Source organism: Falco biarmicus, chromosome 1, assembly GCF_023638135.1.
Source record: "Falco biarmicus isolate bFalBia1 chromosome 1, bFalBia1.pri, whole genome shotgun sequence".
In the NCBI taxonomy this organism is placed as follows: Eukaryota; Metazoa; Chordata; class Aves; order Falconiformes; family Falconidae; genus Falco; species Falco biarmicus.
In genome coordinates this window covers 19,664,764-19,683,766 of record NC_079288.1, presented here as the reverse complement: position 1 = coordinate 19,683,766, position 19,003 = coordinate 19,664,764, and the positions used below count along the sequence as shown (strand labels likewise).

General features: G+C 45.4%; 1 protein-coding gene across 1 annotated transcript; it reads right to left on the bottom strand.

Annotated features, from left to right (window-relative positions):
* Positions 1–4,201: 4,201 nt before the first annotated feature.
* UNC119 (unc-119 lipid binding chaperone) lies at positions 4,202–18,829 on the bottom strand. Its single transcript, XM_056360321.1, has 5 exons — positions 18,646–18,829; positions 8,474–8,587; positions 7,463–7,565; positions 5,589–5,761; positions 4,202–4,707 (listed from the first exon to the last, which is right to left on the bottom strand). The coding sequence occupies exons 1-5, from the start codon at positions 18,761–18,763 to the stop codon at positions 4,595–4,597; spliced, it is 621 nt and encodes a 206-aa protein (XP_056216296.1). The 5' UTR covers positions 18,764–18,829; the 3' UTR covers positions 4,202–4,594.
* Between the last annotated feature and the right edge of the window lie 174 nt (positions 18,830–19,003).

Sequence of the window (19,003 nt, the reverse complement as noted above, 5' to 3'; positions counted from 1 at the left end):
CCCCCGTAAAGGATAGCAGTAATCTCTATAGTTTCATTCCTAACCAGATCTAATTACAATTGAGCTGTTAACCATATTTTTTCAGGTTTATGAATAATTAATAGAACATTTTTATAATACTTATTAAGAGAGCTGGATATTAGCATTTTCTTACCTGAAATAGCTCCCAAATGATCTTTGCATGAATGAGTTCCCTTTAATTTCTGTCATGAAGACTGGAATTTAGTTTTTATAGGTCAAAGTGTAGCACTATTTCTCATTATACTTTAATAGTCTGTATGCTCAAAATGAAGGAATTTCGAATGTGGTAGGCTGCAATGTTTCACACAGACAGCCACCGCTTGGACGTTCTACACATTTTTGAAATGAAACTCAAATGGAGGACGGAGGTAGCAAATAGAGCTATCTTATTGACCTGCTCAAAAACATGATGTAGAGAGAGATTATGAGCAAGAACTAAACCCCACCACATTGCTTTTAAACCTGAAGAGACTTCCTACTTAAAAAAATTAAAAAATTCTTCTGAGTCAGGGAGAGTGGATTATTCAGTTAATTCATAAATGTCACCACATAAAGGATACATTCATAGAAACAGTTTTGGCTTTTTCCACTGATCTGAAAACAAAGTTTCTAGAATTTAAACCATAATTATATTTGATGTGTTAATTTTTAAAATAATTTGTTCTCTTTCTGCCTTTAAAGTCCGTGAATTATTAGACCATGCAGCATGGCAGTTAACCACAAATGTATTACTGTTGCTTTTCTTTAAAAAACCTGAAGTTTAAAGGATTCCAAGACTGAGAAAGTGAGAGAATGTGTTGAGTTATGATTTCCTTGTCTCTCAGAAAAATTATGTGACTATTAGGACTCACAGAGACTTAGTTTCTTTTTCCAAGACTAATTCTCTCTGTAAAGTACACACATAATCCTGTTTTATGGTGGGAAACAGCTAGCCATTATTAGCAGATAATCTTGGTTAGCTCTTAAGATGTTTTCTTTCACTTTCAGAAAGTCAGATCCCGAATTTCCAGACTGGCTCATTAAAACAGAGCTTTAGTCCTAATTAAAAGAATTTTTAAAATGAGACCAAAGAAAAATAATACAAGAATTATTTTTCCAGAGCCAGTATTTGGTGATTTTGTAGATGAACTTTCAAAGTAAACCCAATTATGATTAATATTAAACCACAAAATAATAACTAGTCAAGAAGATCAAATTCTTCTGTGAACAATACTGTTAAAATCTGATTTTCAACTGATCTATAATAAGAATCAGCTGCCAATTTAAGAGAAAAAAATGTGGGTTTCATTTTACAACAGACCTGAGAGCTCTCAGCCCCCTTTCAGATGAAAATTGAAGTTGTTCAGTGCTGTACAAAGTGTAGCATTTAACATTAAATTTTGCACGTAGTTTTAATGCAAAACAAGGACAGAAGTGGCATTAGAACAGCAGCTGTACTGCAAAAGTTTTTGAAGAAACACTCTTCTAGTGCTGTTTATGTGCAACAATACAATGCCTCATGTCAACACTATACATTATACCACTGCAGAAACAGAAAAGGAATGGGACCTCTCTCTTGGACAGTGATTCCACATGTTTGTAAACACTGTGGATGTAGCTGACCTTAAACAAATGCTAACAAAGTGTTTCCAAGAGAAAGAATAGTGGTAAGTTTTGCAGTGGGATACAAAAAACCCCTCAGCTTCCTTACAGTTCCCACAGAAAGTTTTGTTATTTGCCTTGGTTTAAGAATCAGAACTTGTTATTTGTAGTAGGCTGTGGGGACTTTTAAGAAAAGTAAAATTCCTCAAACTGGAAAGCCAAAGCCAAAATAGGTTGACATTTATTTTACTGAAAATGTCCAATATTTTTTTCTGTTTTAAATTATTCCTAATAATAGAAGACAACAAATATACTTAATAAAATATCTCCTATATGATGCACACTAAATTTTCTGTTAACCTGAAGTTATTACCCATAGAATCTGAATTATCAGAACAGTTAGCAGAATTCAGGAGATCAGTAGTGGATATTTCATCCCTTTATGTTTAACCTCAAACCTACCATAAAATGCAGTGTCAGAAAGTCCATCCAACAACATACCACACTATTGGGAACAAAGTAACTTTCTCTAGGTTCCTTTATAAAGGGGCATGTCTACCACTCAAATTTTCATTGATTAGAGTAATACTTCTATGGATTTACTTCTTTTTTTTAAGACTTTGAAGTCCAAAGTCTTAAAGGGAGGCAGCATTAAAAAACAGCAGAAAATTACTATTTCAGATCAGGTGACAATGATACGCTATACAGAGAGGATACTCAGTACAACAACCTAAAAGCCTGCACCAAAATACAACTGCTTTCACCAAAACATACCGAGATGTATATTTGTTTGAAGCATACATCTGTTTGAAATGTATGACTGGCAATTCTGGGCAAGCACCATTGCTAGAAGAAGTCTTTTGAAAATTTTACACACAGAATTGGTGATTATGAACACCAGGTGAGAGTTGAAAGACACCAAAAAACCCCCCTGTATAGGGTGCTAGTTATAAACACACACACTTTCTTCTTCTTGTATCTTTTTTTCTTCAAGATTTGGAACAAAATTTGTAAATACTTAAACTACTTAAACTTGCAAAATCTCATTGAATATATAGAAAATTTAACAGCCCTGATGAAAAAAAAAAGGGGGTGGAGAGATCTAGACTTTTTGAAACTATTTTAATTTTCAGTAATTATTGTGCTATATAACTGAATGATCAGTAGCTCAAAGCATTGTACAAATACTGAGGAAATTCTTTGTAACTCTCAAACAGCTAAGTAGCTGTAGGCTAATTGTATGATTTAATACACTAGTGACAAAAAGTGATAAATACAAGTCTCATTGTGATAACAGTTACTACAAGATACTAGCGGTGTAAAATCAGTGAACTTTATGAACTTTCTTAGCTATCAGTCTTAAAAGATTCTGTGCTGTAACCTAAACTCACTGCATTTTCTTTAGAAAACTGAATCCTCTTTCAGAAGTAAAGCCAGCCAAGCCAAATACAAATGGTAACACATTAATAGCGACCACAACCCCAGTAAAAGCACAAAAACCTCCCTGTTCTTAGGCAGATGGCTACATTTGGAACCATTTGTAGTTCTGTTTGGCTTGGGCTGTGACTAGAAAGATGTTAATCACGACTGGAAATGGTATTTTATAAAAATTATTACAATCACACCTATCTGAGGCTAACATATAATGTTCCACTTAAACTCACAGAATTAGACATGGAGACATCAAGTATTTATAGAAATATCTACAAACTGCCTTTTATTTTTTTAAAGTATCACTGAACTGACCTTCCGAGTAAGGGTTTCATGACAACAGGCTACCCCACGCAGCCTTCTCAGCTTTTGTTTTATTCTTTCAGTGTTGCTACTTCTTTGCACTTCTACCTTTCTAAGAAGCACATGCTGAGAAATGTGGGCAAAACTGGTCTTCTTGCAGGGTCTGAAGAGAGAGCTCTTGCTAAATTTTTGCTGTGCTATAAAGTCCTACATTATTAGACTTAGTTTCACCTGTACTAATATCTGATGCAAAACATTTTTAACAAAGGGAAAACAGTGTCATAACATTCTTCAAGTTCAGATACAGATGGAAAATTGGAAATTCTGCACTCTCCAACTGCCCTAGACAAATGAAAGTGTTGCTCTAACAAGCAGTGCTGAAGCCCTTATCTTAGTATTGAGCAGAGATGTAAGAGAATAGACAGAGAAAACATATAGCACAAATAGGCTGAATGTTAGCTATGTAAAAATGGTAAAGCAAGCTGAAACCCTTCAATTTTTCCTGATTATTCTGCAATCAGTTTGCAAAAACTGAATGGGAAATGCTTATGGAGGTTCATAGACCTTCAATGTTATTTTGCCTTCATCTGCAATGTAAAAGGCTGGTACCTGATTAAAAACAGCTCTGTCACTGAGCTACTGGTCTTCATTGAGAGTTTCAGTGTTTCCAAGATTAAACAGAATATTACATAGATGGAACAAAACTAAAGGATGAGATACTCGAACTAATCTAAAGATGAAACTTGCTTTTGTAAGATGTTATGCTCGACATTTTCAACTGGAGGTACAAGACAAATTGACCATGCCTTTGAAGCATTTGCAAAGAGAAACAAATAAACAAAACTGCATTTGCATCCATCCACTCGCATGGTTTCTCAGATTACACTCTCAGAAAGCAATCATGTCTTAAAAAGATACTTGAGGGCAAGAACACAAATCTGCAGAATTAGGGCAAAATCCCTCAGGTCCCACAAGGCCATTTTCAAAGGAGACACTTAAAGAACTTAGGGAAGTGGTAGCCAAAGATCATTTAGCATTGTAGAACCACTTAAAGTTCTGAAGAACTAGGTCTGCTTCAAAGCTCAAAAAAGATGAGACTGGCAAATTTAGTCATGAAACTCCTACTGTGGCAAAGAGTCCTGGGTTTGTGGATCCTTGTCCAGTTGACATTGTAGGCAACAGAACGGAAGGTGGTGGTATCCCTGACGACTTTGATAGGAAAGGGAAGGCCAGCACAGGTTGGTCGTCCATCCTGTGCTCAAGGTCCTCCACTGTATGAATAATCTGCCTTGTTGTGCATCACGAGCTTGTTGTCTACAAAGTAGAAACTGTCCGACTGTGTCTCATATGGATGAAGGATCATCTCTCGAACTGCAAGGGGGGGAAAGAAAAAAAATTAAAAATCAGTTGTGTTACACAGAAGCCCTACTGAGGCAGCACTCTGAACTGGGTTTCAGTTACGTTTAACAGCATTGCTCAGAAAGCAGCAAACTCTCAAGTGAAAAACCAAACCAAGAACCTACCCAAACCATTTGTTGATAGTATCTTTTAAAGAACTGAAAGATCATCAAAATACATTAAGGCACCACAGGTCTAAGTGCTTTACCTAACCACCAAACGATATCACACTAGAGTTTGGATGGGGGTTTTGTTTTGATTTTTTTTTAAAAAGAAAAGGTGATAAAACAGCAAACTCGGGTAAAATGTGCTCTGGTGTGACAATAAGCAAGCAGCGGTGCATTGTTGTATTTCCCACAGACTGTAATATTAGCGCTGACATACATTATTAGGGGTTGTAAAGAATATAAGATCACACAGATTTAGTACTCATGCTATTGTATCTTGGGAGAGAAAATAAAAGTTATGTTCACACTAAAACTAAAATCTCTCAAGCTATCAGTATAGCACATCAAACATTAAAAAGAGAACATAACATTTAAGTCATCCATTTATTGGACATCTTTTTAATCCTATTATTTTTGCTTGTTTTATAACACAATTATCTTTTTTCTCCTTGACAGTGAAGCTTCCATTTTATGAATTAAAAAGAAAAAAAAAGAAAAAACAACTGTCTGGTGGGTGACAAGACACATGCTACTAGAAAACAAAATCTGTATTAACACAGATCTGAAACTACCTGGAAGTATTTTATTCTACCCACTTTCTACAGACAGCTTTTAAAAAAGGGCTTCCTCAAAACACCTTAGATTAACATCACTGTGTGGTAAACCCAGTAATTAAAGAGAACTTACTGAGATCCTCAGAGAGCTGTGGGAATTCATAGATGTGCTCACAAGTATTTTTACTGCTGGGGATGCAGAACCCAAATTCAAAATCAAAACTCTTAAGCAACTGATCCCGGAAGTAGTGCCTCTCAATCATGCGGAAGTTATTAATGGGTTTGTCCCCTACTGTGAATTCCACCCTGAAAAAGGATAAGACTGAAATGAGCTTTCTTGCTTATGCAAGATTTGCAACCGTTCCTGAAAGGTAGAAGAGAGCTTTTCTAAAAAAAAGCCAAAAATATAACACAATGGTACTACCAAATTATTATCTCCTCTTTTTCTGAAAGCATGCTACGGGGACACAACATAGGATTACAAATCCTAGATTATACTATGTTTTGATTCTTTTTACTCAAAAAAAGGAGAGATGCAAGACGATTTTACAATCTTAAACTCATCTTCAGTGAGGGAAAGATCCCTCCACCCATACTGGACAGGCGCTTCACTAGGAGTTGCTTTGAAGTTTCATACAAGTTAATTATTCTGATGGGTATCAAAACCAAGCCAGAGCTACAGAAAATGGTTTTCTGTTCTTGCTCGGAAAATGGCAAAGGGAGACAAGTTTCAGCCAGCACTATATTCAAGTACCTTTTCCCAAGAAGCATGACCTCTTGGAGAAGATAGGTAATAGTTACACAGGATACACTATAAGTAAAAGCCAGGAAGGCACAGTTACTAGTTTGGCACAAACCAAAAGTATTTACCATTTTAACCAAACAGTGGCCAAAGAGGTGCTAATTGGTATATAAGTAGCTTTAACTTTTCTTCCAAAACAAAATCTAAATGTCACATCTTTAAGATTAGCAGAAAGCAGTAATGGCAGCCTTACTCTAAGTACATTCTCTGACAACAAATTTTAATTTTTTTGCATCATAACTGAATAATACTGAATTTTAATCAAGCTCGAAAATCCCTTTTTTTTTAAAGTGAGGCTACTGTACATCACTTATGACATATACATTTGCTGCTGAAGGGATCTATCAAACTGCACTCCAATGTGAATCCAAACTATACCTGAAACAAATCAGTTTGTGCTGGAAACTGTAACTGTTGCTCAATTATAGTATTATGGACTTAATGACATAAAGAACCTGCCATGCTATGACCCATATCCTTCTAAAAGCTCCATTAAAGACAAAGCAGCCCAACAGTCTGCTCTTTGGAGGGCCAAAAGGGGAAATACAAGCTGAAAATTGCATCTCCACATGCATGCTTTTTAACTGCAGGTAACTCCGTAGTTAGTAGTAAGTTAGTAGTGATAGTGTCGTTAGCAGTAATCTCTAATAACTTTTACTAAAGAAACAATACACTATGACACTTGTATTATAGTAGCAACAACTTTGGCTTAAAGCTTTACAGAAAGACGCTTTAGGTGTCACATTTTGGTGTGGTTTATTGATGGATGCAAGCAGTACTATCAGACAGGTCAAAGATCATTCCGGTGCACAAAGCGTCAAACATTACTTCACCATTTCATGTGCATCTATGGATTAATGTTTTGGGAGGAATGCAGTGTGCAAGGCTGCAGACACAACTTTGATGCTGGCAGAGCCTCTGACAAACAAACTATAACGCACAGAAAAGAGCTGGAATACCTCGGTAGTCTTATTTTGCCCCTTTAGCATTCATCTCCTCAACACCATGCCTATCCCTGAGGTAAATAAACAAGCTAAAGGGATGGAGAAAGCAAGGCAGCCAGCAAAGATGTTTGGACACCTTTATAATAACAAAAGGTCCCTATTAAATCAACTCACTGACAGGATCAACAAGCAAAAGCCATTTTTTATAATATTTCAGTTGTTTCCTGTACTAGAAAAAACAGCACAGGAGCAACTACTTACGTGGCTCCCACTTGCCGAAGTCTAAGAAAAGCTGGAGTAAACTGGTAGCGTACAAACCGTCCAGCATTGGGGTCAATGTCCTTCTTGTCATTGTGTTCACGTTCTGGAAAAGCGCAAAGTAAAGCTCCGTCACAGCCGTTTGAGAAACAGAAACTCGGTGAAAATACTTGCAATCACGCATTATTGAGTCGTATAGCCAGGAAACTGTTCTGAGAAAGCCTGATGATGTGCTTACCCTCTTCTTATCCTCTCTGAGGCATCTACTACTGGTCACTCAGAGACAGAGTATTGCAAGATGGCCCTTTGGGTTGATACACTTCTTTTGAAGTGACTTACTGCTCCTACCTCCGATTCAGGATTGCAGCAAGACTCTGACCAAGCCATTTCCCCATAGCACATCTGGTTTGCTATCTATAAACTACAGAAAACTTCCTCTCACCTGCAGGAAGATGGGGAAGATTTAAAAGAGTGCTTGATCAAGAAAAGAACAGTTGCCCTGGTTTTTGATTACCACTGGCAACAGGTAACACTTTGACAGTTTCAGGTAACACCTAAAAATTACAAAGAAAAAAATATGCAAATTTTCAGTTTGTCTGATTTGCACAACTGAAAAAGTTTCTTGCTTTTGCAAATACCATTTTCCTGACTCCTGAGTGAAAGATACTAACAGTTAAACTATGTACAGGGGACTCTAGCTGATGAACAGCCAAGAAACGAACACACGGTGATCTCCTCCTCCTCTGCTTCTGTTTACAACATCCATCTGTCCTTTCTCATCACAGATGGCAATCATAGGAATACAGCAGCAATGAGTTCTGTTCACTGTGTTGGTACAAAGGGACACCTGAATAGTATTTCTGCTGCAAGCTGGGACTCTAGCCCCTCTTGCAGTTGAGAGCATCTCCTATTTGGGGGGAAATGTATTGAGTAGAAGGAGTGGGAAAAGGCAAAAGGAAGCCGACACAAGCATTTGTTTGTTTGTGAAAAGGGTTGTTTTGTGTGTGCACTCACCTGAAGCTGCTGGTTTGGTGATTTCAAACAAGACTGTGCCAGATTCCATGTCCCGGATTTTGAACCTGGTGAAGTCTATCTTGTAAACATTTTCCTCTGGAGTGCACAAATAATCTGCAGAGGAAAGGAAAATTACATGAAGGCTGCCCAAATTTACCAGGTATTTCTGGCTATTCTTCAGAGGGCACAACCAGCAGCAAGAGCAGCCCAAATGCATCTCCACTACTACCCTGGGTTTAATCCAAATCTATGAAGACAGTCTCAGTTCTGAATGTTCACACCTGGTGGTGTGTGTCCTGTGTCCCTGCTGGGACAGGACAGGGAAAAGGCTTCTCTCCCCCAGCACTGGGAGGTCATCGCCTTTTTTTCGAAGCCTGTGCCAACATCTCCTGCATCCATTTCCCCACAGGGTATTGAGAATAGTCAGCACCGCCATGAAATCCCAGCCTTTTCAGTGTAAGAGGCTTTGCCTGTTTTAAAAACTGCCCTCTGGCAGAATGCAAGTGCTAAGCAGCTTTGTGAGCCCTAAGCTGCCTGCACTTAACTGGAACAGGAGTGTCCTCCCTTGTGCCACCTCCCCTGTCTCCAGACCTCTGCAAAGCACTCCACCAGTGCTTGTCCCATGCAAGACTTCTTTTTTTTCCTCAGCACTGAAAATAGTGTTGAAGCCTTTCCCTGAATTAGGAGAACAGCCTGGGAACAGATCCCTTCCCTGCTTCCACCAGAGTTGGGAGAAAGCCATTGTTCCTGGCTTCAGCCTTGCTGTGCCTGGGGACAGCTTCCTGGCCTTGGTATCTGCCTCCTCTCTGGGGAAAGAGCAGTGGTACTTCATTTGCACTGCACGTATAAACACAGAAGGAACGCTGCTCCGATAACTAACTTTATCATGACAAATCTACATAAATGTTGTATGTCTACAAGCCAGGTGTGGTATTGAATGACTGTGCATCTGCCTGTTGAAGGAGACTTGTTTTGGAGATTCTAATGTGAAAGTAATACTTTAACATTCTAATTCTAAGCCCTTTCTCAGCCACTAATTCCTGCTGTTAGTCTGAATTAATAATTTATTTCTGCCTGCTTTCCTATTTCTAAAATTCAAATACATCCATTCACCTCAGGCTTATTCAATGACTACAAGAAAACAAGTTACAGCGAACTCAGAGATCACACCAGCCCACTACAACTCTACTTCAGCCAGATCAGTAGGTACGATTCAGGTACCTACATTATGGCTGGGGGTTATAGTTCATGGGCAGTGGTTAGCACACCCCATAGATAAGGAGTTAAGAAAAGATTGCTGCGGCAGCGTAAAACATCCCCAACGCCACACACTGTGACTACCAGGCATCAGGGCTCTCATGCTGGGCTCTATAATTACAGAAATCAGGTCCCTCTGTAGCAAGACACCAAGATAGCTGCAGTCAGAAATAAATGAAAGATTGCTCCTAGGTGCTGCTGAGCATGGCCTGCATGTCTAGCGCCTGTACTTCCCTAGAAGCCTGTCATTCTTTGCAAATCTTAACTGGGAGAACCATCGGAGTGCTCACTGGTACAAGGAACAGAGGTGTTCAACATGCTCTCTGAAGTTTTACTGCTCTCCATCATCACCACCATATGGATGATGCTCAAAGGAACGGGCTTTAAGAAAGGGGACTGTATTCAAAGCATCTCTGGCATTTGGCAGGGAGGTCTCCCTTTCCTACCAACACTGCGCCAAGCAAAACTAGCTCCAGTACCCACGCTATCAGGAAGAACAAGAATAAAAGCTCAACCTTTTTACTACCACAGGAAAATACAAGCCTACTGTTAGACGAAATAGCCTAAGAACTGCACAAAATTGTCTTTTCCGTCTTCAACAGTAGCCAGGGAGATGGGACAGAAATTTAAACCAACCCCTTGCCTTAAGCACCAACATTTAGCAATCCGCGAGTAGATGTCCTGCAATTACACGATGATTTTAGGTTCTAACACACCAGCCAGCCCAAATTCTTAACTCATCCCACAAGTTCCCTGCTCCAAGCAGCCACATGCAAAACTCAAATTGACAACAGCAGGCGCAGCTTCCCACAGTGCCGGCTTCGCCTCCCTCGGCCCACGGCCACGCTGGGACCAGCTGCTCTCCATGAAGGCAAGGAGCTGTACCAGAACAGGCTGGCCAGTCTCCTGGGAGCCCAGGACACCTTCCCTAGAGCACGCAGGCAAGCCTGAAGCCGCGTTTGTCTGCAAGTTAATTATTAAGTGTTTTTACTCCTGCAGAATTCCTGCCCATCCAGCACCATGGCAACAGCTTTATCCCCCTCCTTGGCAGCAGCCTTGCTGCAATAACAGTGTCCATGACTCATCTGGAGGAGAGGAGTGCCAAGCAGAGCCACCGAAGAGGAGTAAACCCCAGGCAGAATCCCCACCAGGCTCCTGCTCATTGATGTTTGCACCCCTGCCCTACATTTTCCAACTCTTTTTTGCACTGAAGATATTTTAAACCTTTTTTTTTTTTTTTCAAAAATCAACATGCCAGTATCTAACTGGATGACATCTGGGAATATTAGCTGCCAGAGTACTGCAATCAAGTGTTTTTTCCTCCTCTGGCAGCGCCCAGTCTCCTAGAAGGAAAAAAAAAAAAAAAAGAAAAAAAAGAGGTATATATTCTTCTCAGTTTGTATTGCATTTGCTTGCTGCAATTCCTGTTAAAACAAACAAAGTAGCCACATGCTGGTTTTTTCCCTGTGCATAAGACACTGGAAGGTCTTACTGGGAATGGGCTGCTTGGAATTGGCAGATACTTCTGCTTAGCTGAGCACTGTCACATTTGCTAATCTCATCCCATACATACTTATTTTTAAATTACTGTAGGGCCCAGTTGCCCACACTTCCATGACGCACTTAAATGTATCATCTGCTTTCATTATCCTAATTCACCGTCACCACAATTTGGGGAACGGAGGCAGCATCCACGTCTATTTCAGTTAGACATAAGGCAGCTCAAACCTCCACCAAGTGGGTCATTTACCAGAAAGGTAGGCTTGGTCTCTCAGCACAGAATTTTGTCATTATTCCACTTCCCCTGAAGCAAGTTGCCTTGTTTCCCTGTTAATAACTAAATAATCATGGTGTCTCCCTGAACAAGCCTTCAGTACTGGCCTGATTCAGGGCTGGCAGAGGGCACACTCCGAACAAGGGATGAAGGGATGGACGCATCTGCACGGCTTAGGAATCCCAGCAGGTTGGCTTTTGTCCCGAAGTACCCGCATTAAATAGTGCAAAAAAGGTCACAGAAGAGAAGCGTTTCCTACTCCTTCCAAAAGCCCAGTGAATCCCCGTATCCCAGACCTCCATACCCAAACCCTTCCTGGGAAGAGCTGCCAACCAAGTTGAACTTGTTCTCAAAGCAGAGAGCAAACTCTTGCAACATGCCCAAACGCAGGCAAGGAATGAGCAGCTGCTTCTCACTCACACATCACTGTTCCTACTGGCTCCTCTGCAGCTTCTTTCCCATAATCTCCATACCATGCCCAATGATTTGCAACTCCCCACTCTTAGAGACATGTTCTATCTTAACCCCTACCATGGTTTTGAAGAGTAGTGACACTGTGGTGATCTCAGGAAGCAGCGGAGGTGATGGACTTCCTGAGCCAGACACAATGGATTCCTTCAGGAATTCTCTTGTTCCCTTTGTATGAAAAAGTGACTTCAAACCCCCAAACAGTGATCTGTAGCAAGACATTCATTAAACTCTAGCTTTGTTATCAGAAACAGTGGACGCTCATTCCCTGTTTAGAGCTCTGAGGTGGTACCTCTGCTGCCCAATCCAGAGGAGAGCCAGTCCTCATCCAGGAAACCTTCCTCCCCTCCCAAATCCAACCAAGATTGCAAAAGGCACCAGCAAAACAGCCTAGACAATGACAGCAGGCACTGCCTATTCTTCTGTGAACAATGGTACACTGTGAACCCTGGTGCGTATTTCCAGCCATGTATTTTAGCAAGCTGGTGTTACAAAGGAGCACAAAAGGTGAGGGATAATACAGTGCCAGATAATACAAGAAGAAAGCTAATGAAGGCACTTTCCCCTCCTGCCCTCTCCCTGTTATTTCAGTCATCCAATGGATGAGATTAGGTGTTTGATCCTCATCAGAGAAAGCTAAAAGTCAATCCTCTATTTTCAGATTTCCTTTGCAACCACCCCACCAGGCACATTTTATTAAGAGGAGTTCACAGGCAATAGGGTTAAGCGCTCCTTGTTGTACTTCTTTTAAGACCCCTTCTCTGCAACCAGGAGAAAGCACGTGTCCCCTCTCACAGACATTACAGATATTTCCATGGTGCTCATCAGAGCGTCTAAGCTCAGATCGGGCAGCTCCTATTTTAAGGCTTTAATAACCCACAAAGGAAAGCCCAGTGTACCTGGGGTAAGCAAGAGCTCAAAACCTGGTTGTGAAAATGGGTGTAAATCAAGAGGATGCTGTACAAGCAACTGATGTAACAGCAGTGACTTGTAATAGGGACGTCTCTCCCCAACACAGGCAATAACAAGAATCTGGGGAATGAGAAGGGTTCTGTAGCTATGCAAGCCTATTTCTTAACATGTATTAGCCACCAAGGTCAGAAGCTATTTTGAAGACAACTCCCAAGACATAAGCCAGGTATAAAGCAAAGACAACTGCAGATGAATTGCTGGGAGCTGGAGATTAGGAGATTATCAGATTGAAGAGTCTCAGGAGGAAGCGAGCAAAAATAGCACGAACCCCGTGAAGAGGCAGAGCAGTGACGCAGGACAGAGTGCAAGACCTTGAGGGGAAGGCAGGGCAAGTTCCAAGCGGTATTGATATGCCTGCTTAGACACCTGGAGTTCAATTAAAGAAAAAAGCAACCATTTCCCCTGCCCTCTGCATCAGCAGTTCAAGTCCTGTAAAGAGAGGGCAGAGAAACAAGCTAAACCAGCCAGGATCTGCTCCCTTCCTGAAGCCCTAGGTTTTGCATAAGCAAAGCCAGTGGGGGCAAGGAGAGGGAGGCATCTGCAGCCCTCCCACCCAGCTCATTAATTAGGCTGCTGTGAATGCCCCAGAAGAAAAAATCTCGCACCAGAAGGATCCCATGGGAGTTATTCCCCAGCGGCACATTTACTGACCAACACTGTGAATGAAGCAGAGGGCTGCATCCCAGCAGGCTCCAAGCTGGGGCATTTACAGGGTCCCCATAGCCCCTAAGGTGTACCCACCTGGCAGCGTGCCTTGCCACACGGTGCACCCAGTCCCACCGCACGGCTCACCAGACTGCTTTTTGTGGAAGCCAGCTCATTAATTTTTTTTCTTTTTTAACTAGAGCTTTCCAGACTTCACCCTCTCACAATTAATTTGATCACAGCCCTCCAGCCCTTGTTAAGGAAGGATGGAGCTGCTCTTCTCCCATCCCCATGGCATCCAAACACTCTTTCCTGCCCCCTTGTTCACGCTGATGGTACTCAGATCTGAAACCACCTGCACAACATTAACAAAACCAGCTCACTTGGCTCTTATACAGGGCTAAGCCAAAGCAGTCGGGCCCTGCCCAAACCCCCAGGATGACTCCCCCAGCACATGCCACAGCTCCCCCCTTACCTTTGCCATCTCCACCAGGGACGGCCCAAACCCACAACACTGGCAGAAGGAGGAACCCACTCAGCTGCCAGCCCAGCACCCCCCGCTACACGCACGCCATGTGTGCTGCCCCTGGGAATCTTAACAGTCCATATTGTACTGTGAGACTACTGAAAAAACCCTTCATCTATGCAACACTTCGAGTTATGTGTTATCACAAAGCCTTGAAAGGGTTCGTAATGTATGTGGTGCTGCCGAGAAAAGGAGTCACGGGTGTGAGCAGCTTGGCACAGCTCTGGAATATCGCTCTGTGACAAGAAATCAGCACACCAAAATGCTTTTTTACACATCACAACCCTGGACAACCCAGAACAGTGATTCATTAACCTGTCACAAACACCCCCAGTTAATCAGAGCTCCTAATACAATATTTTTTCCCAATGAATTGGGGAAGGAATGTCACGGTCCACGAGCAGCTTTGCAGACTGATTCGCCCACATCAGCTTCCCATTAATGCTACAGGGAAACTGGTATGAGAGTCACCCACGGAGGGTCTGCCCCGACCCACCCGTCAAGGCAGCCCTCTGCCAAGCTGGCCTTTAGCTAAAGCTGCCAGAAGCCTCAGAGAAATCCTAAACGACAGCTCGGGGAAGAGATTAGCTTCAGAAATGATTGTGTGTTCCTTATTCTTAGGTTTTGTTCTGTAGTTGTTTCCAAGTATGTAATCAATTATTTAACCCTTCGGTTTGCTCAAATAAAATAAGCCTTAGAAGAAAGCTTAAAATATAAGCTTTAATCTAGTATTACAGACAATCTGTACAGGTGCCTGAAGCTGCGATAAGCAGGGCAGCCCTCAGAGGCTGCAGCTTGCTATTCGTTACCTGTCTGTTTGAAGCCTGGCACTATTGCATGCTGGCAAAAGGCAATGGTGTTACAGGGGCTCTAATACCTTTCCGCTGACCGCTGATGACTCTGACCCCAAAGATGGAGGAAAAAATTGAAGCTCTGCTTGAATTCACCTTGCCCTGCAGCTAACGTGGGAGTAGCACAGCATGACCCAGCAAAGCTGTGGTCAAAGACAGGAGGGAAGGTGGCTGGCTCCACGAGGTAGGGACATGGCATTCACAGCCACCAGCATCCCAATGACTGCAGACAGACTCCTCCGCTCCTCTGGCTGCTTCGATAATGAATTGCAATTTGAACTGGGCTCAGCCCCGTTCCTTTGCCACATAAATTAACCACATCATAAGGTTTTTCCTCTTTTTGTAACCGCAGTTGTGTGAGCAAGTAACAAATCTTGCTAATTGCAAAGAAAATGGTTCATTTGCTTTACACCTCATCCAGCTGGAGCAGCGCCAGAGCCAGCCCGGCCAAAAGGCCCAGATATTCCAGGGCAGCACCCCAGAGCTACCAGGCTGGACCCCTGCATGCCCATAAACGTTGTGGCCCTGGAATTGCTGGAGAATTTAATATTGAAAGGATGTAGCATATGCAGGACAGTTTGCACAACTCCCCCTTTAAGCTTATTAGAAGCACATTAAGAGCAGAGCCCAGCTGGCTCTTCTGGCTGGTAGCACAGGGGGTTTCTCTGGGTTAGCAGTAAACGTGGTTTTGCCACAGAGCCACATCCCGCATCTCCACCCTCCTGACCTGAGACATTTAACATTTGGTTATTTATCAGGTGCACCTACTGGAAAAGCCCAGCTGTGTTACCTGGTGAAAAAGCAAGGGATTTCCCTAGACCCAAATCCCAGAGGAGGGCTAGCAGCCCACCTGCCTGGTCAACAAGTAGCAACCACCAAGCAGCTACTTGGCTCCACAGAGACCTGGCTCTTCCAGGTCTGAAGGGTGAGTAGATTTGCCCAGTCCACTAGGAAGCACCAAGGAGCTCCGCAGCAGGCAGAGCAAGCGTAAGACAGCAAACCCTGGCTCCAAAAGAGCATCTGCAAGATCAGCATGCCCCAGGCCCATGCAGGGCTGCAAAGGCCCCCCCGGGTGGGAACACAGTGCCCTGTTGCCGTGGGCAGCCATGCCACAAGTTCCTTTTGCAGCCAGATCCAGACCGTACTCCACGCAGGAGCTAGGATTCTGCCTCTTCCCACACAAGCTAGAAGGCCATTCAGAAACACACAGGCTACTCATGGTGTAAGCGTCTCTAAACCCACGTTCCTGTGGTACCAAGCCCTCCCCTAACATGGTTGATCCTGGGCTTCATTTGCTGAAGCAATCTTCAAATGTGGCCAGGCCACACCAGGCAGCACACAGCTCAGCCGCAGTCCCTCAACAGTGCGAGCAACCCACAAATTTGGATGAAGATGGCTTATACTCCACCTGGAACAACAATGGACTACCAGGACATTTCTGCTGCAACCCCACCACCAACTCGCCCTTCAGCTTCCAGCTTTCTGGAGCACCATGACTTTGGGCATCAAAACCAGAGCTGGTGAACAGGGCATCATGTTTGCCCTGACTCAGCATCTCCAAGAGAGAGGTTGGGGCTGGGGTAGCCATGAATTTGTCTCCCACAGTCTGGTCCTTTCTCCTCCCTGCAGAACCCTCCACTCAGAGCAGAAGACTGGAACGGTTGCACATCAGTATTTTTGGCAGTTTGTTTTTAAGAACTTGCTGTAGCACATGGAAATGAGGAAAGGCCACAGAATGCCCCAAATAATCATTACATGTTCAGGATGAGAAAAATACTGTTGTATCTTTGCTCCCTGTGTTAAACCCATCAGGTAGAAAGCTGAGCTTGAGAAAGGGTGCTACAAAATGTTCCTAGGTATGCTCAATGCAGATGTATCGTATACCTGTATCCCCAAACGCTCGCTGAGGATTTCAGGTGCAGAGAGCATTTGGTGGCCCACATGCATGCAGCAGAACAGACAAGCACATCCCATGGGAAGGCACTACCCAAAGCCCATCACAGCGCCTGGCTCCTATTCGGCATGACCCATCCACACCTGCTGTACTACCCTCGTACCAGCAAGCCTCATCGCAGGAGGGGAGCAAAACATTTTCATGCATTTCACACCTTCCCCATGCTCCAAAGCGTGCTGCTCCTTGGTTGGAAGAGGCAGGTGACAAGCCACTCCGTTCCCAGTCTGGCTCTGAAGCCAGAGTAACCAGCTCAGTCTTCCTCGCCCCCTGGGGAGGCAGATGCTTACAGAGAGCCACGCACCATCCACGCTGGCCAGAGTGATGCCACGCAAGGTCTGCACGCCCCAGAGCAAGGGTGTGGGGTGGCCATGTGCCTGCAGCCCCTCCAGATAGCACTGCCGAGGGCAGGGACGTGCAGGCTACCATAAAGCAAGTACCCAAAGCGTTCAACGCAGCCATTGCTTGGATTTACCTTCTAACTGCTGCTCCTCTGAGCACGCTGGCAGTAAGTTCCAGCGCCTGCTGCACCGCTCTGCCTGCTACAGGCCGGGGATTTCAGGGCCTGGGCAGGGCATCACGCCACTGCAGCCCCTCAGAGCATCTCAGCAGCTGGGAGAAGGGGACCCAAGGACCCATCAGCAGCAGCAGCCCCTCTTTCAGAGGAGCCTCCGTAACCCCTTTCTGCGGGCTAACCCTGAGCCCTACAGGGCTTTCCCCCCACCCTGCTCACCATGGGCACGCACCAAGGCTCGCAGCCGCATCCTTCCCCCCCAGGGCTCATCACGCCGCAGGGACGCGCAACCTGCTCTCAGGCCACCATGTCACAGAGCCCACCAAGGCAGAGCGAAGCAGGGCCGGCCAGGCCAGCCCCCTCCTCCCTGCCAGCAGCGCTCTCCCCCTGCCCAACCTGCTGCTCGCAGGGACCACCCGCAGGTCCCTGGGCATGCAAAAAGGCCTTTTTGGGGGCAGCGGGGCAGACCACCCCTGGGCATCGCTGAGGCCAGGCTGGGGTGAGCCACATGCCTCCTGCCTGCCCGGTGTGCTGTAACCATGACAGGTCCAATGCCGCCGTCGCCACCGCGCAGGCGGCTGCCTGGTCCCAGCCGAGCTGCTCTGCCAAGCACAACAAACCCGCCAGCTCGCGCGCTCCCGCGCCTCCCGGCCCCCGAGGATGCTCTCAGGACCAGTGCTGCTATACTGGGGGGCTGCAGGATAGGTCTGCAATGAAGCCTCCCCCTCCACGCTGCGGTCACAGATTCAGCCTGTCCCCCACCTCTACACCAGCCCCACGGTTGTGGACGTGGGCTGGGGGCTCAGCTTGGCCCAGCCCTGTGCGCAGGGGGCACAGGCATGGAAAGGGGTGATGGGGGGGAGCAGCGGGGACGATCTCACCACTGACCTTCGACCCCCGGGGCGGGGGGCTGCTCCACAGCCTGTGCAACCCTGGGCTTGCAGGGAGGGCAGCATCCTCAGCCCCGAGCCTCGGGTCCGGGCATCCCCCGCCAGGCGGCCGGTCCCTGCTCCTTCGATGGCACCCAAACCCCAGGGACACCTCCGTGGTCCCCGGGGAGGGGGGGACCGGCTCCCCTACCCCTCCACCCCACCCCTCACGGGCCGTTACCGCCGCGCCAGCCCCAAGGAGCCACGGTCCCCATCCCCTGCGCCCCCGGGGCTGGGCACTCAGGCGCCCCCCGACCCTCTGGCAGCCCCCTCCCCGGCACGCACCGCTGGTGACCCGCTGCAGCCCCAGCACATCGTCGGGCCCGATGAGCGCCTTGCGGCCCAGCTCCTCCTCGGTGCGCGCCGCCGCCGCCCCGGCCCCGCCGCTCTTCTTCACCTTCATGGCCCCGCCGCCGCCGCCGCTGTGAGCGGCCCCGGACCCGCTGCGCGCCGCCGCCGGCCCCGCCGCACCGGGAGGGGCATCACCGCCCCGCCCGCCCCGCGGCCCGCCCCCGCGCCACCGGCGGGGGGGCACGGCTACCCGGAGGGGGGTGCATGGCCCCACGGCTGCTCCGGCCAGATCCCGGCACCGGGGAAGGCGGCATTCCCCCGGCGGGGGGGGGGGGGGGAAGGATGTCAGATG

Coding starts and splice junctions, on each gene's coding strand:
- UNC119 (XM_056360321.1), bottom strand. CDS start 18,763: ATGAAGGTGAAGAAGAGCGGCGGGGCCGGGGCGGCGGCGGCGCGCACC. Junction 7,566..8,473: donor CACCAAACCAGCAGCTTCAG/GTGAGTGCACAC, acceptor GCGCTTTTCCAG/AACGTGAACACAATGACAAG. Junction 4,708..5,588: donor ACAGCTCTCTGAGGATCTCA/GTAAGTTCTCTT, acceptor CCCCCCTTGCAG/TTCGAGAGATGATCCTTCAT.